The 13,736-nt window shown below is 42.6% G+C and overlaps 1 protein-coding gene, 1 long non-coding RNA gene and 7 other non-coding genes across 10 annotated transcripts; 1 reads left to right on the top strand and 8 right to left on the bottom strand.

Annotated features, from left to right (window-relative positions):
* The first annotated feature begins 3,666 nt into the window (after positions 1 to 3,666).
* HEBP2 (heme binding protein 2) lies at positions 3,667 to 8,799 on the top strand. 2 transcript variants are annotated; one of them, XM_005423725.2, is made up of 5 exons: positions 3,667 to 3,841; positions 5,664 to 5,748; positions 5,847 to 5,982; positions 6,094 to 6,259; positions 6,816 to 8,799. In XM_005423725.2, exons 2-5 carry the CDS (start codon positions 5,674 to 5,676, stop codon positions 6,988 to 6,990), a joined length of 552 nt encoding a protein of 183 aa, XP_005423782.1. In that variant the 5' UTR covers positions 3,667 to 3,841; positions 5,664 to 5,673; the 3' UTR covers positions 6,991 to 8,799. The 2 variants fall into 2 exon arrangements, with proteins under 2 accessions (XP_005423782.1, XP_030915005.1); XM_031059145.1 differs by having other exon boundaries at positions 3,737 to 3,841; positions 5,579 to 5,748.
* Positions 7,926 to 13,224, bottom strand: LOC115948185. The gene is made up of 11 exons (XR_004082034.1): positions 12,682 to 13,224; positions 12,122 to 12,164; positions 11,811 to 11,857; positions 11,398 to 11,430; positions 10,933 to 11,023; positions 10,329 to 10,353; positions 9,849 to 9,896; positions 9,115 to 9,160; positions 8,448 to 8,480; positions 8,215 to 8,254; positions 7,926 to 8,049 (listed from the first exon to the last, which is right to left on the bottom strand). It is a non-coding gene; the product is annotated as an uncharacterized LOC115948185 (long non-coding RNA).
* LOC115948193 lies at positions 8,322 to 8,396 on the bottom strand. Its single transcript, XR_004082044.1, has one exon. It is a non-coding gene; the product is annotated as a small nucleolar RNA SNORD47 (small nucleolar RNA).
* LOC115948192 lies at positions 9,223 to 9,298 on the bottom strand. Its single transcript, XR_004082043.1, has one exon. It is a non-coding gene; the product is annotated as a small nucleolar RNA SNORD79 (small nucleolar RNA).
* LOC115948189 lies at positions 11,259 to 11,343 on the bottom strand. The gene has a single exon (XR_004082040.1). It is a non-coding gene; the product is annotated as a small nucleolar RNA snR60/Z15/Z230/Z193/J17 (small nucleolar RNA).
* On the bottom strand, positions 11,512 to 11,587 carry LOC115948190. Its single transcript, XR_004082041.1, has one exon. It is a non-coding gene; the product is annotated as a small nucleolar RNA SNORD77 (small nucleolar RNA).
* Positions 11,926 to 12,007, bottom strand: LOC115948188. Its single transcript, XR_004082039.1, has one exon. It is a non-coding gene; the product is annotated as a small nucleolar RNA SNORD24 (small nucleolar RNA).
* On the bottom strand, positions 12,236 to 12,302 carry LOC115948191. The gene has a single exon (XR_004082042.1). It is a non-coding gene; the product is annotated as a small nucleolar RNA SNORD75 (small nucleolar RNA).
* Positions 13,063 to 13,141, bottom strand: LOC115948194. Its single transcript, XR_004082045.1, has one exon. It is a non-coding gene; the product is annotated as a small nucleolar RNA SNORD74 (small nucleolar RNA).
* Positions 13,225 to 13,736: the final 512 nt, after the last annotated feature.

The following is a 13,736-nucleotide window of genomic DNA, read 5'->3' as shown; positions in this document are numbered from 1 at the left end:
AAATGCAGAGCCCACTGTGTTTCTGCCCAGGCAGCTGTCACCTCTTCAGAGCTGTGTTTGCAAATAAGGTGTATTCTGTCACAGTTTAGGCCTAAGTCCCCTCTAAACCATTAAAAAAAAAAAGCAAAACCAGCAATGCAATAAATTTGTGTCAAGACTTTTTCTTCTAGCAAGCATTGTTACATCTTTCCCTTTATGAGATATTTTTATCTTGAAGATAAAAACTTACCTTTTTGCATGTTCTTGTTTCTGAGAAGAATCTATCAGTAACAGAATTTGGATGAATTTGTAGGGGAAGATGAATTAATTTCCTCTCAGCAATCAGAGAGGACTGGAAGTTTCTGTGGATCTAGGCAACTTCTTTCACTGGCTAAAGTTTGCTGAGACAATTGCTTGTGGAGTTCAGTTTCTAGCTAGATCCCAGAACAGATCCATATTAAAAATAAGCCTTATTGTAGAAATAAATCAGTGAATAAAGCAGTATATAAAGCTGAAATAGCTTCTCTCTGGGCTCCATACACAGAAGACAGGAAGGTTTAGAAATGTTTTTCATGGCTGCTGGAAGCAAGGATTCATTTAAGATTAATTCCCCAAACCTGGAATGGTTTCAAATTGTGAGCTTCAACAGAGAAATCTTGGAAAATGCCAAGTCAGGAGTGCTCTGGAATGGTGTTTGGTGTAGGAAGCTTTTTATTTGGTCAAGGGCAGCTAGTTCCATGTTTTCTCTGATGAAGTGAGCACAGAATCACTCATTCAGCAAGATTTAGGTAACGCTGTCACTGAGTAAGCAAGAAGATGCAGTAGTTTCACATCACTTGTAACAAACTAACTGAAACCAGGGAAAAACATGGACAAAATCCACACACACATTTCCAGAAAGCAGATGACTTTCGGCTGAAGGTGAATCCAATAGTAACAAATTCCCCTCCTGATATAAAAATGTGTAGGTCAGAGCATAAGGCCTAAATACCACCTCACTGCAGTTATGGCATAGATTGCCTTTCCACAATTTCTAAGAATAAGGAACCTCCTTGGAACAGTACTATAGTACATTCAACTGCTTCTTTAGAAGATGGTGTGCTTCTGCTTGTTCATTTTCCATGCTGGGAGTGAGAACATGATATAAAATAGAGGCTTTCTTTACAGCAAGGAGGCAAGAGGCTTCTTTTGGGAGATGAATTTGCAGTAAACCACAGTTCATCTAACAACATATAAGGACACTTCTACTGCCCTGGACAGCAACTACAGTAACATCACATGCTCATCTCCTTTGCTGTGAAGTGACGCTTCTGCACCATCAGATGAGCATATGTTTACAAAAGTAAAGGCCATTTATATGTGGAGAGACTCAGTTCTTTTAAATTAAAATAATTGTCAAAGATTCTCTGACAGGCTCAAGCAGCAATGCAAAACTGCTTGGAGCTTTGTGTTGAGACCACTTGATAAAATATGTGAGTGGTCTCACATCCCTGTCTGCCCCTCACACCCCATTCTTCCTATCACACTACAGACTTGTCAGCTACAAGAACATGACTCAGAGTTATCATTAACCCCACTTAACAACACACTTTTTTCCTGGGTTCCTCCAGCCCTGACATAATTAGGTCAGTGGAAAAGATTCCTGCTTGTGCACACAGTCTGTGCTTGCCTCTAGGGACAAAGGTAACTTAGAACACAACTGCATCGATGTGACAGCAGCAGCTGTAGTGCTGCCACACAGCAGATGGAAGCAGTTTTGCTGTGGAGAATGTTGCTCAAGGTCTTGTTACAGAGAGGAAAAGTGGAAATCACAAGTGATCATATCACAGGTTTGTCCTTGTCCTTATCCAATCAAAGTTATTACTTAAGTACCAGTTCATTACAGTGCTCCTGCCCAGATGAAGACAGTAAAATTAAGGTCCAAACCACACACCTTTATCTGCTTGTGCCCTCATCTCTGCTCCTTAAGGCAAGGGAACAGAAAAACATCGCTTTGCTAGCTGTTCTAGAAAATGCCAGCCAAGTCCCAGACACATACTTATGACATTACACAGAGGTCAAAAGTCACAGAGCCTTTGAGACTTAATGGCTGCTGTGTGCTTGGACTTTCCTCTACTTGGAGGTACCAGTGAGAAGTGTGTCAGGTTGCACCATAATCCCATCCCCATTCTCTCTGTTTTGGAATGAATATAAACAGAATACATGTCCCCATGCCTGCCCTACTGTCTCATACAGCTGTTGACATGTTCTCTCAATGTTTATGTGTAAAAACAAGAGTGCTGGAAAACAAGCTCTTGGGAAAACACTGAGGATTGTTCTCCAGCCTGGGGGGGCTCCACCAGGAACAGTCAACTCTTTGTCAGGGACATCAGCTGGACACACAGACTCACTGGGGGATTTGTTCTGGGCCTCTCTGCTTCAGAAACCAAATGAGAATCCACTTTGGGCTTGTCTTTATTTACAGAGTTATTGCCCCCTTTCCAAGGTAATACTTCTCAGTGCTCACCATTAGGGTAAATGTGTGGAGATTTGCCAAACTATTGTTGCTGTGAATTGTTTTTTTATATCTGGAGTAGTTAAAAAACACTTGCATCCCTGGTGTGACAGGGTAAGGTGACATCTCACCTTACCCCAGCCCATGACTTTGTATGCCTATGGCTCCTGAGTAAAAACCAAGCAGCTTCTGCTCCTCCAAACACCCTGCTGCTGTTCCTGTTTGATCCAAGCAGAGCACAGGTAAAATGGAGAAATATTTTACTCCATAAAATACAAAGCACAAAGCATGCAGAGAAGTGGTTACACATTTCAACCTGTCTGAATAAACTCCAGTAGCAAATAACTGTATGCCACCTTCTTCTGTGGCTCTGGAGAGATTTGTGGCTTTAGAGATAAATTCACAATTGCTTTTTGGCATGGTTTTACTTCCCTTTTCAGAACAGGAGCGTATCACACAGCATCCTGATGAAGTTCTCAGCAAGCAAAGTGGGTTTTCTGTTAAAAGTCATTCCCAGCTATTGATGTAAAATGTCCCAGAGAGCTCAGCTGAATTTGGCTGCAAGGAATTTGCACAAACCATGACAAACTGAGAGGTGTTCTCAGAACACAAACTGTGCAGTTTAATCTGCCCTATTGTGCTGGTAGCAAACGCTGTCTGGAGCTGCAGCTGGCTAAATGAAGAGCCCAGCTTCGCTGTGTGTATTATAAGCAGGACAGGATTTCACAATAGCTTTGTATAACCCCTTTGTGCAGATATCCAAGGGCTAAGAGGGCTGATTAACCTCAAATGCCGCTCAGAACAGCCAGCCATCAGAGAACACTGTCTGTCTTTCATAACATGCCAGCAAAAATCTCGTGAGGATGGTCTCAGCAGAGTGTGCAGCCAGATTTCTACCTACCCTTCACCCCTGTGGTAAAAAGGAAAAGCTGGCATTCTGTATAGCACCACTCTCCCATAATCCAAGTCAGGTGGGGGGAGAGACACATTATTTACGTGAAATCCTTTCTCCCAAAGCACAAAACCTGCCACTGACCCTGTCATAAGTGGGCACACAGCCATGGCAAAGAGGGGAAGTTACACAAGGGTGCAGAACTGTTTATGGAGCCAGATCACACACTAGTCCCAGTGTTGCCTTGTGGATAGTAGGTGGGGCCTTTGGCATTTGCGTGGGGGGCTCTCCAATGAGACCCAGAGCAGGACAAGGCTCCAGCCTTCTGGTTTTCATAACAGTAGCCCCCTCCAGTAGGGTTGAGGCATGGGAGGAGCTTGCCCAAACTCAAATAAACACTGACATGCGGCATCTTATGAGGATGTGCAGCCTCCACAGGACACACTGCAACAGCTGGAAGGACAAGGACTGAAACTGTAAGTATATCTACCTTCTCCACTTCCTTAATAGCACCAGTAGTCTGTGGAGTGGCATGTTCTGGCTACACTTGTGCTAGCAGTGTAACCTGCTGCCTGTCCCTTTGGCCCATGCATTAACAGCTGCAGAAAATTAACTGAACACCCTATAAACATATTTATATGAATAGATGGACATTTCAAAGTTCAGCTTTCCTGTACATCTAAAAAAATTAAACTGTATCTGGAGGATTCTTCTGCTTGTCTCTCCCATCCTAAACCATTGTTTTACGTAATTAAAAAAAATATTTCTAACATGCAGTCACTGACAGTACAGGCCATTAAATTACAAAATCCTGAGCTGTGAGGTCTACCCAGTAGCTACAGAAAGGTATGTTGGGAAGCAGCTGGAATTAGCCAGTAAAGAGAAACCAGCTCGTTCAGTAGCTAATGTAAGCGTGAAGCAGCAGCACTGTCTTTAAAGTGGCAATAAACTGCTGTAGAAGTTTCAGTGTAATTGCTCATATTTGCTTGTAATGATATGGATTCCTGCTTTACAATGCTTTGTTGATTTGCAAACACCATGGACAAAGTTCTATTAATAGAGTACAAGCGTGCAGCAGCCCCTGGTGACCATCACTCTGGTCAGGTCTGCTGGAGATGATGCACCTTCCAGCTGGGACAGGGAAGGAAACAACACCTGCCCTTACCACCAGCAGCTGTGTCCAGCTGTTTGATTCTGACCTTCCCTTGATCTGTGGTGACAACTGAAGGTGCTGCTGGAAAAAGCTCAACAATGAAGTGGCTCCACATATTACTTATTTTACAGACTCTAAAGGAACCCAGTACCACCAGGGTTTGTGACCTTTTTTTTATGGTGTGTTTTAACAAAAACTTATCAACCTCATATCCCAAGAACTCTTTGTAGCCACCTCTAGGCAGGGTAGAGAAGGGGATTAATAGAATTCAACAGTAGTCCAGGTATTCCGAGAAGATGTAACAGCCAAGAAAGTAGATAAGTAGCACAAGGCAGTTGATTTTACAAAATTCACATTGTTACCCAAGAAACAGGTAATTAAGTCATAGTCTGAGAAGACAACATTCTATGACCTAAGAATCCAGATAATAACTGAATTATGTGCTCTTTGCAACATGATGGGTGAAGGATACTGTAATGTAACACAAGGCAGAGACTGTCAGAATGTACATTATACACTACAGTCTGCCTGGTTAACAACAGAAGTAGTAAATGGAGGCCACTAAAATGTCAGCATTTAATCAGATCTGATCATTTTAATGCTGGTTTTGAACATTTTCACTCCCTTTGTTTGGGACAGTGTTTTTGTTTTCATCTTTTTTCCTCCCATGTGAAGGCTATAAAGGAAATAGTTATTAATGGAGAAATGCAGAAAATCTCATCTACCCACAGGACTCTGAGGCTAAAAAGCCTTTAAGAAAGCCATTGGCTATCATGAAAGGCCAAATAAAGCTGAGAGCACAGTCAACACACCAGATCACCCACCACACCACTACTGCTTTTTCATCCAGAACCAAGCAGACTGAAGTGAAGTCCTTTTCACTTACAGATTTCCATAAAACTCCCTCTTGCAGGATCTCACTTTGCCCTCAGGAAATACTTTTTTGTCATGGAGAAGCAAGGGCAGTGTATCCTGAAAGAACACTTCCTCCAGTAGAGGTAGTTTCTTGGTCCTGGTAGTCTATTCCTGCAGGGCTAAACTGCTTTCAGCCTTTTTTCAGGCCTTCCACCAGTTCAGCAACAACTGAAAATCCCTAGTGCCATATTAAATTTAAGAGATGCCAATGAAGTGTGTCTGCCTTCCAGCTCTGGCAAGATGATCAAGTCCTTCAAGCAAACATTTCTGTCCCTGGACCTGCAGTCCCCTCGCTGGAGCTCAGCAGAGGCAATGGTAACTACAACAATACTCATATGCCAATTTGGAAAAAGTAGCTCCTAGCATCTGTCAACACCCAGCCCATGGTTACTGTGCCTTTTGCTACCTTTCAGGCAAAGGACTATGAACTGCGTCAGTATGAGACAGCAAAGTGGGTCAGCACAGTCATCAGGGGGGAAAGCCAGAAGGAAGCAATGCGCCAGGGCTTCTGGAAACTCTTCCACTACATCCAGGGAAAGAATGAAAAAGGTAAGACATGCTGGTTTTGAAAGAATTAAAAATAGTTAATGAAAACTAATAATGAACAATAAGAGGAGCTGGGAGATGCAGCTTAAGACACCTCATTTTCCTTTCCTCTAGAAATGAAGATTGATATGACTGTGCCAGTGACCTGCCTGGTAAAATCAGGCTGCACAGACTTCAAGATCTCTTTCTTTGTGCCATTTGAACACCAGGACTGCCCCCCCCAGCCCACTGACTCAGATGTGTTCATTGAAGAACGGAAGGCAGCAGCTCTCTTCGTCCGGTAAGCAAACAGCACAGCAGACACCACGTGAATCCAGGGCAGTAGCTGCTCTCACTTAAGTGTGGGCTGCACTTTCTTAAGAGATGATTAAGTGTGGATAGACCCCGCTGTTCAGTTTTAATTGCAAAAACCCAGCCCTTAGGCAATCTTATGCTTGGGTGTCTTACCACAAAGACAAGTGACCAAGCTGTGAGACACTGATTTTTTTAAAGACACTTAAAAATTGCATTGAGCTTGATATAGAGATGAAGCCTCCAGAATCATCTTCTGAAGACTGTTTTACAGAACATCTAAACTGCTCTCCCAGCACTTTATTTGTAGTCCTGAACTGCCACAGAATACACAGGGCAGTTGGTACTTGGATGCTTGTTTTAAATCTTACCTTTGAAAACAGCATAAATACCCATGCTGCTTGACTGCTAGTTCTGCATGGGTAATTACTAACTACAAACCGCAGCACAAGTGCCCAAACTTGCTTTGCAAGTCTGAGCAGTCTGTCTGTGAAAATAAAGCCAGGGGCTTGAGCCAAAACACCTCCTTTTCTCACTTTTACCAGGTCCTTTGGTGGATTTGCCTCCCCAGAGAAGTATGCCGAGGAAGCTGATGCCTTGGCCAGAACCTTAAGAAACAGAGGCCAACCATTCCACGAAGACTTCTTTTATACTGCAGGCTATGACAGTCCCTTCAAGCTCTTTAACAGGCATAATGAAGTGTGGTATTTTAAAAAGTAACACCATGGGGGAATATTAAGAGGCTACTAATCAGCTCTGGATGAAAACAGACCTTATTATTGGCTTTTTAGTGCAGAAGAGATTTAATTCACATGTGGACACAACATCCAAATTTATTTTCTCTAGAATGAAGTACTTTTCAGGATAAGAACATTTTAAAATGTAATTCAAGATCATGCCAGGGGGAGTGGGTGGGAAACATAACAAACTTACTCCTATTGAAAGATTCTAAGCCACACTAATAATGTGAAAATAATCCTGCTGCATTTTAAGTATGTAGTTTATTTCTCATTAGAAGTACTCAGCAGTAGTTGAAGTGTTATGGAAAGGGAGTTCTTCATAACTGACTTTCGTAAGTTGACTTTCCTCATATTGACATCACCTCTGAGACCAGGGAGGAATTTAAATAATTTTTTCAGAGAAGCAAGCCTCCATTAAGAAACATTAGAAAGCAGAAACATCTTAGCAGGCCTTAGTGACTTATAAACAGTAACTGTTGTTAATTAGTATTGTCAAAATCTCCCACCTCTCCAACTTTTTTCCCTCCTGAAGACCAAGTGTTGCGTTTAAATCCAGAACCCTTGGAAAAGGGTTACCAAGTCCAAGCTGTACACTTGTTCTGAGAAGATCTGCACCTGAACACAATACCAGGATTACCGGTAGACTATTACTTAGTAGCAAATATACAAGTAGTAAGTTTAGCTCTCTCCTTAAAACACCTGAAATAGTCCCTAAGCTATTTAGCTTTCTCTAAATATGGCCCCCTTGCAGCCTGCACACCAGCAGTATTTGACACCTCACTTAAGACACTTGCAGGACTAGCATCTAGCCTAGTTTAGTCCCTGCTCTAAATTAAGCATTTTAAATTTAAATATAGCAGCCTGAGGTACTTTGCATCAAGCTGTTCCAGCCAGAAAGGAGGTCACAATGCCAGGTAGAGTTTACAGATTTTTATTCACTCCAATCAACATCAGGCAAACATTACCAGTTAGGTAAAAACACATTGGCTTTTTTAATGCTGTTCATGCAAGTGTAACCCATTCATCAGCAATCTTCCACCTATTAAGACAGACAGAAGAACCATTATAAGGCACCAAATCAGCACAACACACTTGATGGGAACATCTCAGACCTTAGGATTTCATCTCTGTTCAGTGAGAGAGTTCAAGCTAAGGTTATCATCACTTGTTCCAAGAAATACATTATTCCATCAGTTACACTCACCTCCATTCTTCATATGCTAGTTTGAGAGTTGCCTCTTCACCTAAATCAAGAAAACACAGTTAGCATATGAAGCAGAATAACTGCTAAAAGCTCCACAACAGCTTTGTAACCTCAGACAGAAGTGGAACGGAAAGGGTGATATCACAGGAACTCATTTGGCAGAATCAATTTCATCAGTGGCTACAAATATTTCCAGAAGTTTTTAGTACAATTCGTCTGTTGTGTGGACTTACCCAGGGAGGCTGCAGACACAGCACAGTCCCTTCCTGAGGAAGAAAGAAGTACTTTCAGAATAACAGACAGCAGCACTACATGTAAAGTTTATTTATCTATTCATTTCTATTCACCAAACTTTTGCCTAAACGGAACCTGACTTTTAGCTGGCATCTTACAAGTTCAACTTGCAACACCCAAATAGGATACACGAAGCTTACAAATCCTAACTTAACTGGAAATACAAAATTCCTAACACTGGAAGAATCAGGGAAAGTAAAAATCTACTACTTTGCTTTGTGATACTGTCTCTCCCAACAATGTTGTATTTTGTGATTTTAAATACCTAAAATACAAGTCCCATGGCTTTAATTTTTAAAGTGTTTGGGGTATTCCAGTTTGTTTGAAAACAAGTTTGTACAGCAGTAATCTAGAACTTGAGCTACATTTGTGTAGAGCCAATATAAAGATTAGTACTAACAACTCTGACAAGTGACAGCCACAGCACAATGTTTTTATTTTAATTCCAGAGTGCAGTGTTACAGTAGTGCCCACAGAACAGTCAGATACAATAAAGGGAAGACAAATCAGGTATCTTATAGAACTAATTTTAAGCACCACTATTTAAGTGTTCAGCACAAAGACAATACTCCAGAAATTATTAAACCCCATGTATTTTACACTTACCTCAGGCACACTTATCTTGTTTCTTTAACTCCATGCAAGCTTCACCCTGTAAAGAAGGGAAATTGTACTAACACACTTTTGGCAGTGGGTTGAGAGTGTGAATGTGGGTACTGTTTCAGCACAAGAGTTCTCCTCAGCCTCTTTCAGAGAGATTCCCATTGCTTAGAATTCATCACAAACAGTACATGCCAAGAGGAGCTTCATGTTTAATCTCATGACAAACCCATTAAAAGGGGATCTGACCTTACTCCCAATCACATCTTCATTAACATCACCATAAGAGCTCTGATCTAGCCACTGAGATAAACAATTTACCACATAAGCATTCATGATCAGTGCTATATCCCCTGAAAGAATCCACTAAATTTAAACAGCAAGAAGTTTAATGGCAATTAATTGTACTGCATTTGTTCAGCCCAGAACGTGTGGCAACCTGGTAGCACCGAGCTTTTCTTATTAAGTAGGAATTCAAGTAGTCCATAACAGTTACATGTTTAAAATGGTCACCACTATTTCTTTTTAGTCACAGAAAGCAGTAATTTTAAGATATGCAGCACCTTGGGGGACTGAATCCTGCAGGCTGCTGGCAAATCCAGGTTTTTTACCTGGAAAAGGTAATAAAATCAAGAACCCTGCTTAATGGTGCAGACAGCCCTGTAACACCCAGGATCTAGTAAATTCCTCACTCCCTGTATCATAGTTCTGACAGTCACACTCATATGTTAGTAACTTACTTTTGCTGGCAGCACTACCAGGTCCATCACTTCCCAGCTCCATCACACCTGGATCAAAGCAAACCATTAGCACAGCACAGAACCAAGCAAAGGAGGAGAAAACCCAAGTCAGGTGCCTGCAGTCAGATAGAGCTAATTACAGACCTCCATGATTGAAGTCAAGGCAGTCACATCTCATCACACAGGCAGCTCACACTGTCAGCCCCTGGGCAGCCCTGCTAGGCTGCTATGGGCAAGAGGGCAAGTACTTAAATAGTGCTATCAGAGCAAATTCAAGAGGAGCTCACTGTGATGAGCTTAGTGCACATCAGCCTGTCAAGACTGGCCTCCAGCCAGCAGCTCCCCTTTAAAACATCCTCCTGTTTTGACTGAGATGCAAGCCACAGCCAATGGGCCCCATGCCCCCAGCTGACAAGCAGTTAAATATTTATGGGCCTATGTTGAACTCCTAATACTTAGGAAGTAAGAAAAAGTACTTACCTCACCATGAGAAACATTTGGAAGCCTGCAAAGAAAAATTTGCTATTAGGCAGGGTCCAGCAGGAAGTTACAGCTTTAAGAACAGTTTGAGTGAACTACTGTATCAGGGTTTGGTTGATTCCTCCTCATGGGGATCAGAGACCTGATTCAACATCATTTACAGTAGGCTGCAACACTCCTATCCCCCTTCTGAAGGCAGGTTGTAATAAAGCCATTTCCCAGCACTCTTCAACACTGAGATATTCACTTCTCACCTCACCAATGCTGAAATTGCAGCAAAGAGCAAACCTTGCAACTGCAGAGTTCACTGACATGAAGTTTGTGTAACCAAGCAGTGCATATTAAGGATAACCATTTTGGACACTAAAGTCACAGTAATGTGGCATTCACCATTTAGTTTTAACAGGAAAATTCTAGAGATCATCAACACCACAATTATTTGATGCTCTTACAGAAATTCAGGAAATACAGGAAGCTAAAGGCATACTTAACAGCACTAATCTTTGCCTCACACCTTTTAAGCACAAAATGAATTTATAAGCGTCTCTAAAAGCAGACCAGACAAAAGCAGCATCCAGCTAAAAAATGAATGGTTAGTAATTACCTTTAATTAGGAAGGCCTTGTCTTCACCAACATCAGTAACAGGTGAAATGGTTTCTCACACCAGAGGCATGGGGCTCATGTCAAGGGCAGCCTGCAAAGCAACAAGAAACTTTTAGAACCTGGAGCACTAACACCTGATTAACCTTATTCTGCTACGTTTTGTGCTTGACTTCACAACCACATCCTACTCTCTATCTTTCTATTCATCTTACTGGTTTTTATTGTTTAACCCACTTACTGGTCTCCTGAGATAAATATAGAGCAAAAAAAAAGTGTATCCCCTTCAGCTTCCCACATGATTTGTTTGAACTAGCCTAAGCTGCAGGAGGCTGCATCAGAAATTGGCGAAAGACAGAAACTGTGATCATCACAGGTCATCTGCTGAACTATGCACTCATCACACAGCAGCCTTTGCAGACAGCAGGGATTAAATGAGTATTCAGATGTCAGCAGCGCAGTACTTACCATGTAACAGCCTATAGTTGAATCTCCCAGTGCCTGCAACAACAGAAAACAAAGTCAGATCCCTTCAGCCTTTGTGCCCAAGCCCACAGGCCCAGCTGGGAGATCACAAGAGCCAGATACTTCAGATAGGGGCGAAGCACTGAGTGTTCATCACAGGATATTCTGCTGAACTATGCAGTCATCACTGTATCTGCTCTGCAATCACAGCACCAAGCAATCCCCTCTTGGGACTGCTGTGACAAAGACATTTCCCCAATTAAAAAAAGAAATATTTAGAAGTTTGAAATTTATACTAGCAAGTATAAATTGTTCCCAATCTTAGTGAAAATGAACCATAAAACACATGCCATCCTTACTGCAGTGTTTTAACAGCTCTGTGGAAGAAACCTCTACATGAAGTGCATATTTCTTACCAGGTGATGATGTTCCTTCTGCATCCCTCAAGTGCAGGATTCAAATCCTAGAAGTAAAAAACTTGTTAACAGTCTATTCAGCAGTCAAAGCATCGAGGGGAATTTGAAGTGGCTGTGCCTCAGAAAACTGTTATGGTGGTACAAGTGCTCATCACTCTCTTGGTCAAGAGTAGCAAATAAGTGTCATCACTGTGGCACCAGAGGGATAGCTTTACTCAGGGAATTCAGCTGACAGCATCAGAGCAGAAGATGCTGTCTAGACAAACACTAAGCATAATTTTACATTAAATTTTCAAGAACAAATTTTTTACCTTGGGAAGAAGTAGTATTGCGTCTCCACATTTGGGGGCAGATCTGAAAGAGATACAAGAGTTGGATGGAGATGTTTGCAGAACTAGGGAGCTTCTCTGGCAATCACAATAAAAAGCCTCAGCATGGAGTTTTCAGAAATCACTTCTGTCCACTACTCTTATACTGAAACCATCATAGGCTTTGAGGTTTACTCAGTATCAATCCCCACAGTTACCCATTTTCTACACAACATATTCCAAGCAGTTTTCCCAAAATATTTACTGCTGTGAACAAAGAAATGGCAATAAGGAGAGAAAAAAGGGCCCTGGGGGTACTCTTGCAGTCTGGTTACAGTATGAGCAGTAGTTCACAACAGGAGCCTCATAAACACTCTCCAGGACAATTAAACAGGTGACTTTTCCCGGCAGAAAAGTGAGGCCTGCCCAAGACACCACAGGCAATGCCTGAATTACAACTGCTGATACTGTAATTCCCTGATACAGTAGCACCCCAGTCCGGTTGGTGTACATAAACCCAACACTTGTTAATTTTAACTCTGAATTTCAGAAGCAATATTTACCTGCACTGAAGCCACAGGAAGGAAGAGTGTAGCTGATACATGTTGAACTGAAAACAAGAAAGCATTTTAGTTTTTCGTTATCCAAAAAGGATGCTATATTCACACATTACTTTGAAAAATCCAAGCAACACCCAAAATACTTTGAGTCTTATGATTTCCCCTGATGCAATCTAAATTTTGGCTCTTTAAAGGACTGAGGCCACAAAAAATAGTTGCTATTATGTATTTTTAAGCGGGATGGGATCAGTAAACTACTTTTGTTTGCTACAAAATCAATTCTGGTGTATTATCACTGCGGGAGCCAGGCAGGCACGAACTCTGGCTGCTTCAAAGGCCCAGAGGTGTCTCAGCCTTCCCGGGTAAGGCCACCAGAAGTGTTCCATGCCCAGCTCAGATATGTTGGCATTCATCACCCTCTCAGATGTCCCTACCAACATAGTTCTCATCACGTGCTGAGCATACAGAAGCGAAGTGAGCCACTTCTCTTTAAATGTGCCGAGTCAGGACTTACAAGGACCACGGAGTCTAACTCTCAGACCCGCACACGCCAAGTGTCACCGATGTGCCTGAGCACTGAGCGAATGTTTCCCAAAGCCCGGCAGCGCTGGGCAGTGCAGCCAGCCCTTAACCCTCCTACCCTGCAGGTACATCCCAGCTGTGCGGGGATCCTTAATCCTTCCACAACGCTTCCGCTGCTCTTTGCACAATGCTTCCCCCTTTACCTGCAGAATCAAGCTCCTTAGAGCCCGGCTCAGTTTAAAAAATGCCAGCCCACAAAAAGCGGGGACCTATCGCTCGTATTTACAGTGGGCACGTGATCCCGAAATACTGCACGGCCCCATCCCATGCGCAGCAGTCTGGTAGGCCAGTACCCGTAACTCAATGCCTGAGGCCTTCCACTGACCTGGTACTCCCCCAAACCCGTGTGGGCTCCACAGGGCCTCCCTTGTGCAGCCCCAGCGCCGCCATGAGGCAGAGCCCCCGGCGGTCTAGGCCGCGGACCAGGCCCGGCCACGCAATCCACCTCAATCCTCCCTCGCCACCTCCCATCGGCG

The sequence above is a fragment of the Geospiza fortis genome, unplaced genomic scaffold (genome assembly GCF_000277835.1).
Source record: "Geospiza fortis unplaced genomic scaffold, GeoFor_1.0 scaffold229, whole genome shotgun sequence".
Classification (NCBI taxonomy): domain Eukaryota; kingdom Metazoa; phylum Chordata; class Aves; order Passeriformes; family Thraupidae; genus Geospiza; species Geospiza fortis.
Note: the sequence above shows the minus strand (reverse complement) of the source record. Positions and strands in the feature narration are given on the sequence as shown.

Bases quoted from the DNA above. Each gene is read 5' to 3' on its own strand.
- HEBP2 (XM_005423725.2), top strand. From the start codon at position 5,674: ATGATCAAGTCCTTCAAGCAAACATTTCTGTCCCTGGACCTGCAGTCC. The intron at 5,749-5,846 runs GTAACTACAACA...GCTACCTTTCAG, and splicing joins GGAGCTCAGCAGAGGCAATG to GCAAAGGACTATGAACTGCG. The intron at 5,983-6,093 runs GTAAGACATGCT...CCTTTCCTCTAG, and splicing joins CCAGGGAAAGAATGAAAAAG to AAATGAAGATTGATATGACT.